A 14,909-nucleotide genomic window follows, 5' to 3' on the forward strand; every position below is an offset into this window, starting at 1 on the left:
ACAGGCCAATCATAGTTACCTTTTTCTGGATCATATGCTGCTGCTAACATATTTTATACTCTGAAAAAAGTAGGACCTACACTCTGTCTCCCAGGCTGTAGTGCAGTGGCAGGATATCTCAGCCCACTGCAAACTCTGCCTTCCAGGTTCAAGCAGTTCTCATGCCTCAACCTCCTGAGTAGCTGGGATTACAGGCAGGCACCACCATGCCCAGATAACTTTTCCTGTTTTTAGTAGAGGTGGTGTTTCACCATGTTAGCAAGGATAATCTTGAATTCCTGGCCTCAAGTGATCCACCCACCTCAGCCTCCCAAAGTGCTGTAATTACAGGTGTGAGCCACCATGCCCAGCCAGCCCTGCACTTTTAAAATAACAACATTAGACACTTACTTTATGCATAACTTACCTTAAGATTTTTTCCATTTTACAGGAAAAGCAAATGTTAAGTACATTCTAAAGTTACTTTACATTTTAACTTAAGCTAAAATAAATCTTTCAATTGAAATACTATATATTAAAGAAAGTTATAACACCTTTTATAAAGACTAAAATTTTGTGATTTTTATTATGATTTAATTTTAACTTAAGCTTACATGAAAATATGATTTTTTACATTATAAATTATTTTTGTCTTGTTTCTTCAGGATCCTGGATGTCCGGAACTTTATTGTACAGTCTCGTCCTGAATTTGCCACTCTTGACTTTATTCTTGTGACTTCATTTCCGAATAAAGAGCTAACAGATGAAAGCCTGACACTACAAGAAGCAGATATCCTTAACACTGTGTTACTCCAGCAACTAAAATAATATTGCTCCTGTCCATGCAGTAGCATGTGGGAATAGATGATATGCCATATTAATGAGGACAGTGCTTCCGGCATTAAAAACAACCAGATTATTTTTATTATTTCTACAGATAAATTTTGGTTTTATTGTTAATTCTGTCTTCCAACTTGAATATAGACAAATTTGGATTAGGAATAGACTTCGAGATAAGTATGTTTGAGTTTTTATTTGAAGGACTGGCTTATGTTGATAGTTTTTGGATTTCTAGGCAGATCAGTTTGTTCCATGCTTAGTGTTAATGTAACAACATTTATTTGCAGAAAAAAATGAACAAAACCCCTTTTTGATAAGATGCGTTTGGTAAAATTTGCACTAAAGTTTCTTGATGCAGCATTGACCGACAGCCATTAAGAAATCTTTTGATCAAATAAGTTGAAAATTTGTCTGTAATATATACTGAAAAGTGTCTATTTTGATTTTGAAATTGTTTGATCATACAATAATTATTTCTTCTATTAAGATTTTACACATCCTTTTTACTTACTGATTTAGGTATGTTCCTAGTATCAGAAAATACAATTTTGCCTTGTATTTTATAGAATTATGACCGTCGTGAACTTAAACAAAAACACATAAAGGTCAGCAGTTCTTAAAAAGATTTGGTAAACAGCAACAACATTTTAAAATCCAGTAATTACAGTTCCTCCCAGAGCTTGCCTTGATCACATTCATTTATTCATTCAACACATTTTTCTATGAAACTCCTTATATACACTAAACACTGTTCTGTGGCTCAACCTAGAATGTCTTCTCCAAAACAAGACTAGTGTAGAAATACAGGACTGTAAATTCTGTCAGACAGACTGGATCTAAAGAATTACCAGCATAAATGTTTGCATTTCTCCTGAAGCCAGAAGCTTTTCCTTCTTCTGAGACACCATTTCATCTTTAGTTATCACTTCTGGTTAGTTTTCCATTGCTGCCATAAGAAGTTACAAAATAAGGCTTAAAATACCACAAATTTAATTTTCTTAGAAATTCTATAGGTTAGGAGTCCAAATGGGTTTTGCGGTGCTAAGATCAGTTTGTTGGCAGAGCTGCATTCCTTTCAGGAGGCTGTACAGGAGAATCATTTCCTTGTCATTCCACTTTCTAGAGGACATCTGCATTCCTTGGCTTGTGACCTTTCTTCCATCTTAAAAATCAGCACTGTTCCATCTCTGTGACCCTTCTATTATCACATCTCTCTGACACCAGCCTGGGGAGGTTCTCTGCAGGACTCATGATTAAATGAGGCCCACTGGATAAATCTAGGCTTATCTCCTCATCTTGAAATCCATAGTAACCTTAATTACATCTGCAAAATCTCTCTTACCATTTAAGGTTACATGCAGATTTTGAGATTAGGACATGAAGATTTTACATAGAACATTATTCTTCTTGACTATTACATTCCCCACCCCATGTTAAAGATTCAGGGTGGCCCTTTATTAAAGATTCAGAGCCATCACAAAATAAATTTACCTCACTCATAGGTGCTCAAAAATCACAACCCATTATTACAGCATCAACTCTAAATCCAAAATCTATATGAGTCTCACCAACTCAAAAGTCTCAAATCTCACATTAAAGCCATCTAAATTAAATTTGGGAGAGGATCTGGGTGTGATATCTCAGTTCTCTGGGCTTGTGACTGTCTCAGAGTCATTTTTACTTTTTCACAAAAGGTAGTCCACGTTTCCAACTGAGTATCAGCTTATTAGCTTGTTTCTTTTATATTCTCTAAAGCTTTCTGTTAAAAATGGTGGTGTTTCTGCTGCTATAACATTGTCAAGAAACTTGTGGGTCTCTTACATATGTCCTGGGGATTCACTCATTTAGATAGGAGGTTGCTCACATCTTTCCTGGAAAATCCTGTCTCTATTTGTGGCTTTTTCTGAAATAGCTGAGCGGATGTATGATACACGCCCTTAATCTCTTCAAAGAGCCTTTTGTGTGACCTGATACTCAGACCTTTTGATGTTTCTGAAGTATTTGCAAAAGGTTATACAGCCATACCTTCATCGCTTTCTCTAGAGAAGGCTGTCCTGACAGTGAATCTCTTAGTTTTAGCAGCTTTTGCCATTTGAATAGGCCACGAATTTCCCAAATCAAGCCCTGGTTTCTTTATATTTAACAGCTCTTCCCTCAATTTGTCTACCTCCTTCTATATTTTACTATAATCAGCAAGAAGACAGCAGGCTGTACCTTCCACAGTTTGCTTGGAAATAGCTAAATATTGACGTCATCACTTAAAAATTCTGTTTTACACGTAACTGCAGGACACAATTCAGCTTAGTTTTTTGCCGCTATGTAACAAGGACCCCTTTCCTCCAGTTTTCCAATAACGTATTCCTCATTTTCTTCTAAGCCCTCAATGGCAGTGTCTTTAATGTTATTTCAGTTAAGTCTATTCATGGTGAGTTAGATATTCTATGGTAGTCTAAGCATTCGCTGTCATACTCTGACCTTCCTTCGAGCCTGCCCTAGCATTAACATTCCACGTGTCTACCACAGTCTGTTTAGGCAATCTAGCTTCTTTCCGTCATGCTCCTCAGAATTCTTCCAGCCTCTACCTACTGCCCAGTTCCAGAGCTACTTTTTCATTTTTAGGTATTTGTTACAGCACCACTCTAAGTACCTAGAAAAGTCTTTTATGCCTACTTCACTGCCAGAAGACTTGAATATGCTACTAGGAGATTTGGAATTCACCTTTCTCCAGGGTCACTGCTTATTTCAAAGAGGTGAATTTACCTGTGCTAGGGTTTTCATACTGAGAGTGCTACCAGAACTACCACGGGATGAAAGTGGTGATCCCACTACCACAGGGAAGAGGAATTCTCAAAATAAGCCCTACTCCTTTTCACTTACTGAAAACTACCTGTATAACAGCCAGCTCCAATTCAAAAAGATTACCAGGTGTAAAACAACCTTTTCAGGAGTTGAAATCATTTTCTGAAGAAAATGATTTTTTAAAAGAAATGAACATTTAAATTAAAGGGCATTGTCCTGTTTTGGATTAACAAAACAGGAAAAATAACCAAACCTTGTAAAATTATTTGAAATTTTCTTGTCTTTATCAGTTGGGTGCCTATGGATGCACATACAGAAATAACTGCCATTTTTGTATATAATAGTCTTCCAGAATAGAGAGATTTACATTAGGAGAGAATTAAAACATCCAGGAGGGATGAACAGTATTTCATGTGTGCTATGTAATGTTTTGCTCATTGAGAGATTTCATGAATTATTTTTACTACTGCAGTCATTCTTTTTAAATTATAATCATGTCAAAAAAGATGTCACAGTGAACAGACAACCGTGTGTAAGGTCAGTCATTTTGCATGATCTATGTAATCAAAAAGTTTGAAGTGTCTGCTTATCAATAAAGAATGTTTTCACTGAAACTCATTGGAAAGGTTTTCAGATTTTCTTTGATTTGTAGTTTTGAGCGGCCGAATAGATTATTTTAACATGAATAACATTTCCTATGGTTTAATTTCCCTTGGTGCACCGTTTTCAGGGACAGAGAAGGAACTGGTTGTAGCCGTATTACCCGAATTTCCTGTTACTGTTTCTGTTTTTATTCTACCCAAACAAAAAGGTTCAGGTGCTTCTTTTTTTGCCACAGTGAATTTCTGAAAACATTGTAACAACTGTGAAAGGAAAATAAATCTTGGGACCCCAGAATCACTAAACTAAAGGAAAAAGTCAAGCTGGGAACTGCTTAGTGCAAACCTGCCTCCCATCTCCCATTCATTCTATTCAAAGTTATCCCGCTGCTCACGGAGATAAAGTCCTGTCTGATTGCCTCCTTGGGAAAGGCTAATCAGAAACTCAAAAGAATGCCACCATTTGTCTCTTATCTACCTATGCCCTGGAAGTCCTCTCCCGCACTTTGAGTTGTCCTGCCTTTCTATACTAATCCAATGTTCATCTTACCTATATGGATTGATGTCTCATGTCTCCCCAAAATCTATAAAACCAAGCTGTGCCCCAACCACCTTGGGCTCATGTCATCAGGACTTCCTGAGGCTGTGTCACAGGTGCGCATCCTTAACCTTGGCCAAATAAACTTCCTATATTGAGACCCATCTCAGGTATTTGGGATTCGTGCAACGTATATTGTTGAAAAGTGTATCATGTTGAAGCGGTCTTATCTGGGATGACACCCAAGGTTTGTTGTCTCATGGCCATGGAGATAAGGATGCCAACACACAAAGAGGTTAAGAGCTGAAGTTTAATGAGCAAAAGAAATAGACAATTGGGATCTAATTAAACTCCAGAGCTTCTGTACAGCAAAAGAAACCATGATTAGAGTGAATCGGCAACCAACAGAATGGGAAAAAATTTTTGCAACCTACCAATCTGACAAAGGGCTAATATCCAGAATCTACAAAGAACTAAAACAGATACACAAGAAAAAAACAACCCCATTCAAAATTGGGAGAAGGATATGAACAAACACTTCAAAAGAGGACATATGAGGCCAACAAACATATGAAAAAGTGCTCATCATCACTGGTCATTAGAGAAATGCAAATCAAAACCACACTGAGATATCATCTCACGCCAGTTAGAATGGCGATCATTAAAAAATCTGGAGACAACAGATGCTGGAGAGGATGTGGAGAAATAGGAACACGGTGGGAGTGTAAATTAGTTCAACCATTGTGGAAGACAGTGTGGCGATTTCTTAAGGATCTAGAAATAGAAATTCCATTTGACCCAGCAATCCAACTACTGGGTATATACCTAAAGAACTATAAATCGTTCTATAAAGACGTGCACACGTATGTTCATTGCAGCCCTGTGTACAATAGCAAAGACCTGGAACCAACCCAAATGCCCATCAATGATAGACTGGACAAAGAAAACGTGGTACATATACACCATGGACTACTACACAGCCATAAAAAACAATGAGTTTGTGTCCTTTGTAGGGACTTGGATAAATCTGGAAACCATCATTCTCAGCAAACTGACATAAGAACAGAAAGCCAAACACTATGTTCTCACTCATAGGTGGGTGTTGAACGAGAACACATGGACTCAGGGAGAGGAGCATCACACACTGGGGACAGTTGGTGGGGTAGGGGAGAGACAGCGTGGGGTGGGGAGGGATAACATGGGGAAAAATGCCAGATATAGTATGCACCTAAAGTTAAATAAATTTAAAATACATATATTTTTGGATGTGCAGATTGCTTTTTATAAATAGAATTAATAATTTAAAAAAAAAAAAAAAAAGGAGATGAGCTCTCTACTACCAAGAGGGGTCCTGGAAAAATTAGTTGCTGATCCGCAGTGAAATGCAGGGAGGGTTATAGATGAGCTAGTGGGGAGGTAGTGTCTGGTGTACATAGAGTACAAAAAACCGGTTAGGACCAGGTGTGCCATCAGCATATGGTGCAAATCTCTGGCAGCCCCCAACCCAATCTTCTATTATGCAGGTGGGTTCTCTACCTGAGCTCCATGTTGCCCATTTCTTTCTTACTGTACACGTGCTAACAAAGGAAGATGGAGCTTCCATGGTGGACATGCCTGGCCCCCAGGTAGCCCTTTTCTATTGGCATAGCCCTTTCCTATTGGCATCCTCCCATGGAAGCTTCCAGCTTCCTTACCTATGTTTGCAGCTCAACCTTTCAGGCTGCTCTTTGTTAGAAAAGAAATGATTGCTAGGGCTGCTTCTTGTTAAAAGGGAAGTTCTGCCGAGGATTCTCTGGCCCTCACTATCTGCCTAAATAATTTATTTCTAGCTCCTGTATTAGTGTTTGCCCCTTAAGAGTGTCCCTGATCAATGCTGTGAATATATATAATCCTCTGTAAAGTTTTTAATTAAAGTATCTTCTAACCCAAATAGTTTATAAAAAGATCCCTAGTGCACATGTGGAACAAAGTATATGTATGTGTGTATGTGTGTGGGTGTGTGTGCGCGCGTGTGTGTTTTATAGCGTATGAAAATACCATGTGTGTCCCAGAACTAATAACTAGCTCTAATCCACTTAGCTTAACAGTTTTGCCTCTTTGGGATTTATAGCTATGACCTGGGGACGTGTGCAGGGGAAAATGCTCTTTTAGAAAGTTGGAACTTGATGATTCATTGTCCTTTAGATAAATGTTTCTATGTAAAGCAGAGATACTCAGAATCATCCTAAGCAGTGGCTACCTTAAAATTTCCTTTGAATCCTATAGTTTGATTTCATGTGGATTCTCTGGCACAATTCCAAGTGCAGCTACTCACAGGGAAGCTACAGGGAAAGAGAATGTTGGTAAACCACTGGTTTGTTGATTGTATCGCAACACTTCTTGCTTTCTTTGGAGGGGGTAACAAACAGTTTAACTTACCAGCATGGACTTAAAGACTTCACATGGAATTAGCAATACAGTGCTTTCTGATGGCTCATGATTATTATTGAATTAAGGTGTGTATGGTAATTAGACAACATTAAAAGAGGGTTAAGAAATTAAAAGGTTTTTCCTCACAAGATTCTCTTTACTGTCCTTTACCTCCTTCCATTTACCTCCTTCCATTTACACTGGCTTGGAAATAGTGTTTAAAATGGCTCACAAATAGTGTCAATATTTAAGCCAGTGCCTTTTCTCACTTTAACCTTGGAGATAGAAGAATATTTAAAATGAGAACATGTCCTTTCTGTTATGCCTGTATTGATTTTTTGTTTGTGCTTTCCTTACGTAGTATACTTTTCAAGGTACTTTTTAGAACATTCTTAATTATAAAAGGTCTTTCCTCGTAGTTTCTGTATTTAACATCTTCCCTATTTTATTCTTCAGTTTTATCTTTGTGGGAAAGGCTTGTTGAACAGATTTTATCATTTTTATCAGGAATGGTAAAAACTATAATGTTTGGTTTTCTTTTCTTTTCTTTTCTTTTTTTTTTTTTTTATTTGAGTAGGAGTTTCACTCTTGTTGCCCAAACTGGAGTGCAGTGGCGCAGTCTCAACTCACTGCAACCTACGCCTCCCAGGTTCAAGCGAGTCTCCTGCCTCAGTTTCCCCAGTAGCTGGGATTACAGGTGCCCGCCACCATGCCCAGCTAATTTTTTGTATTTTTATTAGAGATGGGGGTTTCACCATATTGGATGGACTGGTCTCCAACTCTTGACCTCAGGCAATCCGCTCTTCTTGGCCTCTCCAAGTGCTGGGATTACTGGAGTGAGCCACCGCGCCTGGCCTAATGTTTAGTTTTCTATAAGCATCTATGTTGATTAAAAAGCAGCAACAATAAATACAACAGATATTCAGAGCACCAGTAGACTTGAAAGTAAAAGCATGAGCTAGTTGATACAAGTGGAGTTTCAACATTTCAGGGGATGAGGTGGTCGCCTTTATTAATATAGTAAAATTACCTGCAAATACCATATTTTATACATGTACTTATAAAATACATAATATCGAGGCTAGGAGGGTTTTCTTTACCCCTTGAAAACCTATTATAAGTATTTGTAATGTGACTAGATGTTAGTGTCTAGAATATTGTGTACGTTAGTATTCTGTTGCAACCCAGACTAATCTGACTTTATATTATTTAATTTTAAGTATATGTACAGTGCATTTGCAATAAGGTGTACATAACTTTTGGGGTTTTTTTGTTTTGGTTTGGTTTTAGTTTTTTGTTTGAGATGGAGTCTTGCTCTGTTGCCCAGGCTGGAGTGCAGTGGCACGATCTTGGCTCACTGCAACCTCTGCCTCCTGGGTTCAAGCGATTCTCCTGCCTCCTGAGTAGCTGGAATTACAAGTGTGTACCACCATGCCCTTCTAATTTTTTTGTATTTTAGTAGAGTCGGTTTTCACCATGTTGGCCAGGCTGGTCTTGAACTCCTGACCTCAAGTGATTCACCCACCTTGGCCTCCCAAAGTGCTGGGATTACAGGTGTGAGCCACTGCGCCCAGTCAGGAGTACATAACTTAGAGATGACTACTTGGACTATCACTTACTGAGGGCCTACCAAGAACACAGTCCTGTATTTGCAGGCAGCACGTTACTCAGGGTAAATGACAGTCTGTTACACAATTTGTCCTTCTGACCTCAGCTTAATAAAGGTAATGTCTTCAGAAAGGCCTTTGCTGATGCCTCGATCTAAAGTCATCTCTTTTCTCTCTCAGTCACTTTTTATACTTTTTACCATAGCGTTAGCAATACCTGATATTTCTTCTTAACTTGTTTGACTAACATGCTCCTTTCCCATTCCCCCAGACTCTTCACTTTGTGTCCCTAGAGCCCAGAACAATATCTTACATACAGGAGTCACTCAGTAAATGGTTAATTAGTAATAAATCAGGAAATGAAGAATAAAACCCTCTGGACCTTGGGAGAATGTATACATTAATGTTTTTTAAATGAGAGAGCAGTGGCAACAAAGTGGATGCTGGTGATAGAAAATGTATGTTGGCTAGGCGCAGTGGCTCACACCTGTAATCCCACCACTCTGGGAGGCTGAGGCAGCAGGATCGCTTGAGGCCAGGAGTTCGAGACCAGCCTAGGCAACATAGCAAGACCCTGTGTCTACAAAATATTTTTTAAAATTAGCAGGGTGCAGTGACACATGTCTAGTAGTTCCAGCTACTCAGGGACTAAGGTGGGAGATCACTTGAACCCAAGAGGTTGAGTCTGCAGTGAGCCATATTCAGGTCACTGCACTTCAGCCTGGACAACAGAGCAAGACTCTGTCTTCAAAAACTATATATATATAATATATAAGATATATAACATATGTAAGACAGAGTCTTAAAAACTATATATAATATTATATATAAAATATTTGGGATTTAAAGGTAGGAAATATATAAATACATATATATTTTTTAGAATTATATATAAATGTATATATTACATTTGTATTATAATATATTTTTATATTTATACATAATATATATGTTTTGATTGGGTTTTAAAGGTAGGAAAAAGGCATTTTAGAAGAGGTGTTCGTTCCCTTTGGGGTGTTGGTAATATCTATATGGCTTTAAATGAAGTGTCCTTGGCAGTTCCCTATGGTAGAACTGGGAAGAAAAAGGCTAAGGAATGCCCATATGAAGAACTCACAGTGTGTGAAATACTGAGGATTCAAAGTCTCACTCTGTTGCCCAGGCTGGAGTGCAGCGGCACGATCTTAGCTCACTGCAACCTCCACCTCCCGGGTTCAAGTGATTCTCCTGCCTCGGCCTCCTGAGTAGCTGGAACTACAGGCACACACTACCATGCCCAGCTAATTTTTGTAATTTTAGTAGAGGTGGGGTTTCACTAAGTTGGCCAGGCAGGTCTTGAACTCCTGATCTTGTGATTCACCCACCTCGCCCTCCCAAAGTGCTGGGATTACAGGTGTGAGCCACCGCACCTGGCTAGATTTTCTTGATTCCAGCAGTAGTAACTGCTGTGATTCTAGAAGTCTGGAAATAAGGAAGAACACTTTGCTATGAAGATATTGTAGAAAAACCTCAAGCTGTTCAGTAACTATTTTTTTTATTACTCTGAAACAACCAGTTTCCTGGTCACTTGTCATGCAGTCTGATTGTTTACAATATAATTCTTACAGATTTTATTTTTATATATAAGCTCTCTTTACATAACACAGGCTATATAATACAAGCCTGTGCAATAGCCATTCTTCAATTTCTTTTTATTAAGTTTGACATATTCCAACATTTTCAGGCTTTGAATGTAATATCTCATCATTATTTATTTGTTACCTGACTATTGACACCCAAAAATGTAAAAGAGGAGTTAATGAGATTCTAAATCTACGTAATGACTTTTTAAATAAGAAACTGCAGAAAATCAGATGATACTAGAGGGTTTAATTATGTGGCACTCATGCCCCTGAAATCAAACCAGTTCAACTAGCTGTTGACTTTGGCTACCCACTCAATTTGGCTGAACTTACAAAAAAATTCTCACTTGTCATTATACATTGTTCTTGTTCTCTAAATTAACTCACTTATGCAACCTTCCACGCAAGCAAAGGCAGTAGAAATGACCTGGAGTTACAGATTTCCAAATAACCTTTATAAACAGACAACAATATCTGCAAACATGCATGAGTTTCGATGTTGGTTTTGGAATTATTTTTCAGAAAAAAATGATATTATAAATTCCTCTTAATTTGGATAGTTCTTAAAAGGGCCCTTTTATGCATGCTAAAATATTTAACCAGTAATTACTTAATTTCCATGGGTTTTTATTACTTATAAATAAAAATCTTAAGTATATTTGACATTAAAAATGGCACTAAAGTTTACAAGAGATCAGGAGTTCTCTATATTTAGTTCTTAAAATGAGAAATTACTTTTAACATAGGACTGTATCCACACCCATCTCAATCCTTTTGTTTTGGGTGTAATGAAAATAGCAAAAAACCTTGATGGGTTTCTAGGTCGTGTTCAGGCCACAGTGAGTGCATGGCATATGTTAACGTGATACAACCTTCTCAGATGCAAAGGATCACTGGATGACTCGCAAACTATTATTTTCCTTCTCCACATTAGTTCTAAATTAGTGAAAATCATAAAATTATAAAAGATACTTGTATTTCTAACAGTTTTTAAATTTATGACAAGTTATATTTATGACAAATTATTTTATACTTGCAAACATTCTAATTCTTTTTATCCCTTTTGATGGTTCACCAATCAAAGCTTTTACTTAGATAATGGCATTTAAGTATATGCAAAAACATGTTTATTTCCTCATTACTCTTCCTGCTGTGAGCAAGTCAGTATTTACTTTTACTTGTTGTTGTATATATGCCAAAATATCTAAAAAATCTTCATGCTGTATGTACGTAGGGTCGGGTAGTGGTGGCGGTTTTTCAGTTTATTCATATACTTCTAAATCTCCAACCAACTTTCCATAAACTTTGATAAGCTTTCCACAAAGTTTCAAACCCTTCATAAACTTTCACTTCCATTCCTCTTATGTTTTTTTTTTCTCATTCTTCTCCATATGCTTCTAAATATTACCTCCAAACCTTTCTGACTCACTGGGAGCTTTCCTTGGAACATTGAGTTCTCCTGACAGTAACATGTCAGGAGAAGTACAAGTGTGGATGGAATCTTGCCAGCAGCAGGGCAGAGGTGAAGCGTCATCAGCTCTAAAAAGGTTCACTATAGGATTAGAAGAGCAAAGCCCTATAATACAGACAGGTTTCATCAGGAACATCTTTACATATAAAATAACAAATGTATTGGTGCCAATTCAACTGCAAAATAAGATAGTTGTTTATTGATGATTCTCTATCGAGTCCCTTTAAGTGCAATCTGAATGACATAACTATAAAAATAAGTTTACATTCAACACTTGGGGTCATCTCATTTGTAAACAGAGATATATCTATAAATACTAACAATGTAAAATCCTATATAAACATAAATCCTAAAACATTTCTACTATGCCAGCACTTGAGTTTGTATAGCTTTCCCTCATACATTATTTCAAAAATATGGCCTCCACAAGAACCCTTGGAGATAAGCAGAATAAATCTTAGCCCCATTATGTTCATGGGTAAGGGTTAAGTGACATGAAGAATCGCACTGTGAGTAAAGATGAAGTCAGTATCCTTTTATGGTTGACATGGTTCGGTTCCCATTCTTTTACAATTTTGGGTAACAAACACTGTCCTTCTTAATAGTAAATAGCAGTGTAGGTACAGAGAAATTGAAATATTCATTTTGTAGATTATTATAAAGGATTAAGTAGTTTTTCTAAGCATATTCAGCAAATATGGTGAGTATTCAACATATTAAATACTATTCAGCATATTAAGTAATTTTCCAATGGATATTCCACAAATATAATTTTTGGCTTCACTGCCAAAAACATCCTCAGATGGTTAATGTATGAAGATTTGGTAGTTTGTGTTCTATTTAACTCTCCTGTATTGAATGTTCTAATGTGTTTTAATGTTTTGATATATTTTCCTTGAAAGCTTGTTGTTTTGTTTTTCAAACTTATCCTAGAAACTTTATTACATCAGGCCAGGCACGGGTTACTCCTGTAATCCCAGCACTTTGGGAGGCCAAGGAGTGGCTCACAAGGTCAGAAGTTTGAGACCAGCCTGGCCAACATAGTGAAACCCTCTCTCTACTAAAAATACAAAAAATTAGCCAGGTGTGGTTGTGGGTGCCTGTAATTCCAGCTATTCAGGAGACTGAGGCAGGAGAATCGCTTGAATCCGGGAGGCCGAGGTTGCAGTGAGACGAGACAGTGCCACTGCACTCCAGCTTGAGTGACAGAGTGAGACTTCATCTCACCCAAAAAATGAAACTTTATTACATCAAAAATGATGTGGCAGGGAAAAGCAGAGTATTTGAAAGGCACTGGCACTAATTCCGTAAGAATATTATGTCTTTATTTAACTGGAGATAGGAATATCAAATTCCTTTTTTTACATTGATCTAGTGCAAGAATCTGGTATTCTTATTCAATTGTAAGGCAGAAAAGAGAGGACTACATCAGATGTCGTTGGTTGACAGCAATTAGAAATATCAAGAGTACTACTGTTTATTACAGTTTCATTTCTTTGACAAAGTAACTTAGATCTCATACAAAGACCCAGGCTGTAAGACAAAGAACTGTGTGGTTTCCACCTACTGATAGGTATGTGGAGCCACATCAGGTAACAATGATCAGGTAACAATGAGTGACGATCTGTTTTTGGTTTTTATTCCCCAACATGTCATTATTTGGCAATAAATACTTAAGGGCAAAGAGCCGGTTAATCTTTACAAAATCAAGGTGCTACTGGTAGTAAACCAGAACCTTGTACGGTACTTACCTTTTGACAAGTTAACATCAGGTCATCAGAGCATGGGAATTCGGTTGCTTGTTCTTGTCTCCACCAGGGGGTGTATAGGTCCTGGGAAACAATCCATGCCAGTATCTTTCCCTTAGCTGCGTTAATAAAATGAAAGGGACAGGATCAAAGCTACTTGTTCAAATAAGAATTAGAAATTACCCAGACATCAGTATCAGGTAGCTACAGTTTCTGTGATCTCCTGCAGTGTAGATGAGAAATATTTGGCTGAATATAATTGGCATTTTCAGAAATGTGAAATAGCTAATGTCAAAACATAAAAATATTGAGAATGCCATTGTAGTAGGCCTTGGGTTCTTTTTTTTTTTTTTTTTTTTGAGATGACGTCTTGCTCTGTCGCACAGACTGCAGTGCAGCGGTGTGATCTCGTCTCGCTGCAACCTCCACCTCCCAGGTTCAAGCGATTTTCCTGCCTCAGCCTCCTGAGTATCTGGGATTATAGGCATTTGCCACCACACCTGGTTAATTTTTTTGTATTTTCAGTAGAGATGAGGTTTCGCCATATTGGCCAGGCTGGTCTCAACCTTCTGACCTCAAGTGATCCGCCTGCCTTGGACTTCCAAAGTGCTGGGATTAGAGGCATAAGCCACTGCACTGGCTGGCCTTGGGTTCTTTTAGGGTCATATTGCCCATCAGATATTTCCCAGATGGTTATTACTTGATTGTATTACTCACTGATCGTGCTCCCTGGACAGCATTTAAAATGCCCACTGAGTGCTCCCCTGCCTTCTCAATAATGCGTTCTCTATTTAAATGCGCTGCCAGAAAATGTAGTCTCTAACTCTTTTTCCTTTTTTTTCTTTTAAACCCATTCCATATCTCCTTCTGTTTTCCTTGGCTAAATTCTGATTTCTCAGATTTTAATTCCTGGCTCTTTTCTACCTTTGCAGTCCCCAGTTCTCACCATACCAACTTCTACTTTGATCTTTACCTTTCCCTCTTGCAAAATATTGTTGCAACTTTACAATTATCAAGTGTGCTAACAGATATAAGTGCCAAAACTGCAAAATGAAAATGGAGAGAATTAGCAGAGGAGTTGGATGTCCCAAATTTTAAAGCATGCCTCTAACACCAACTCTGCAAGTCTCTACTTTCTCATCTCCAGAACGAGGAGAATAGAACATAATCCTTCGGGTACAGCCATTATGGAAAACAATATGAAGGCTGTTCAAAAGATTAAAAATAGAACTACCATATGATCCAGAAATCCTACTTCCGCATGTAAATTAGACTTTTTAGTATATGTCCAAAAGAA

At 37.8% G+C, this 14,909-nt stretch overlaps 1 protein-coding gene across 2 annotated transcripts in view; it reads left to right on the forward strand.

The window, feature by feature from the left end:
- UBXN2B (UBX domain protein 2B) overlaps positions 1-3,051 on the forward strand; it is a 29,811-nt gene extending 26,760 nt beyond the window's left edge. For both annotated transcript variants that reach the window (XM_064384213.1, XM_064384214.1), the window contains exon 8: positions 645-3,051. In XM_064384213.1, the coding sequence (XP_064240283.1) occupies positions 645-807 (163 nt within the window). In that variant the 3' untranslated portion in view covers positions 808-3,051. The remainder of the gene's footprint in view (positions 1-644) is intronic.
- Positions 3,052-14,909: the final 11,858 nt, after the last annotated feature.

Source organism: Aotus nancymaae, unplaced genomic scaffold (genome assembly GCF_030222135.1).
Source record: "Aotus nancymaae isolate 86718 unplaced genomic scaffold, 86718_ANA_hifiasm-v0.15.2.pri h1tg000036l, whole genome shotgun sequence".
NCBI classification, from domain to species: domain Eukaryota; kingdom Metazoa; phylum Chordata; class Mammalia; order Primates; family Aotidae; genus Aotus; species Aotus nancymaae.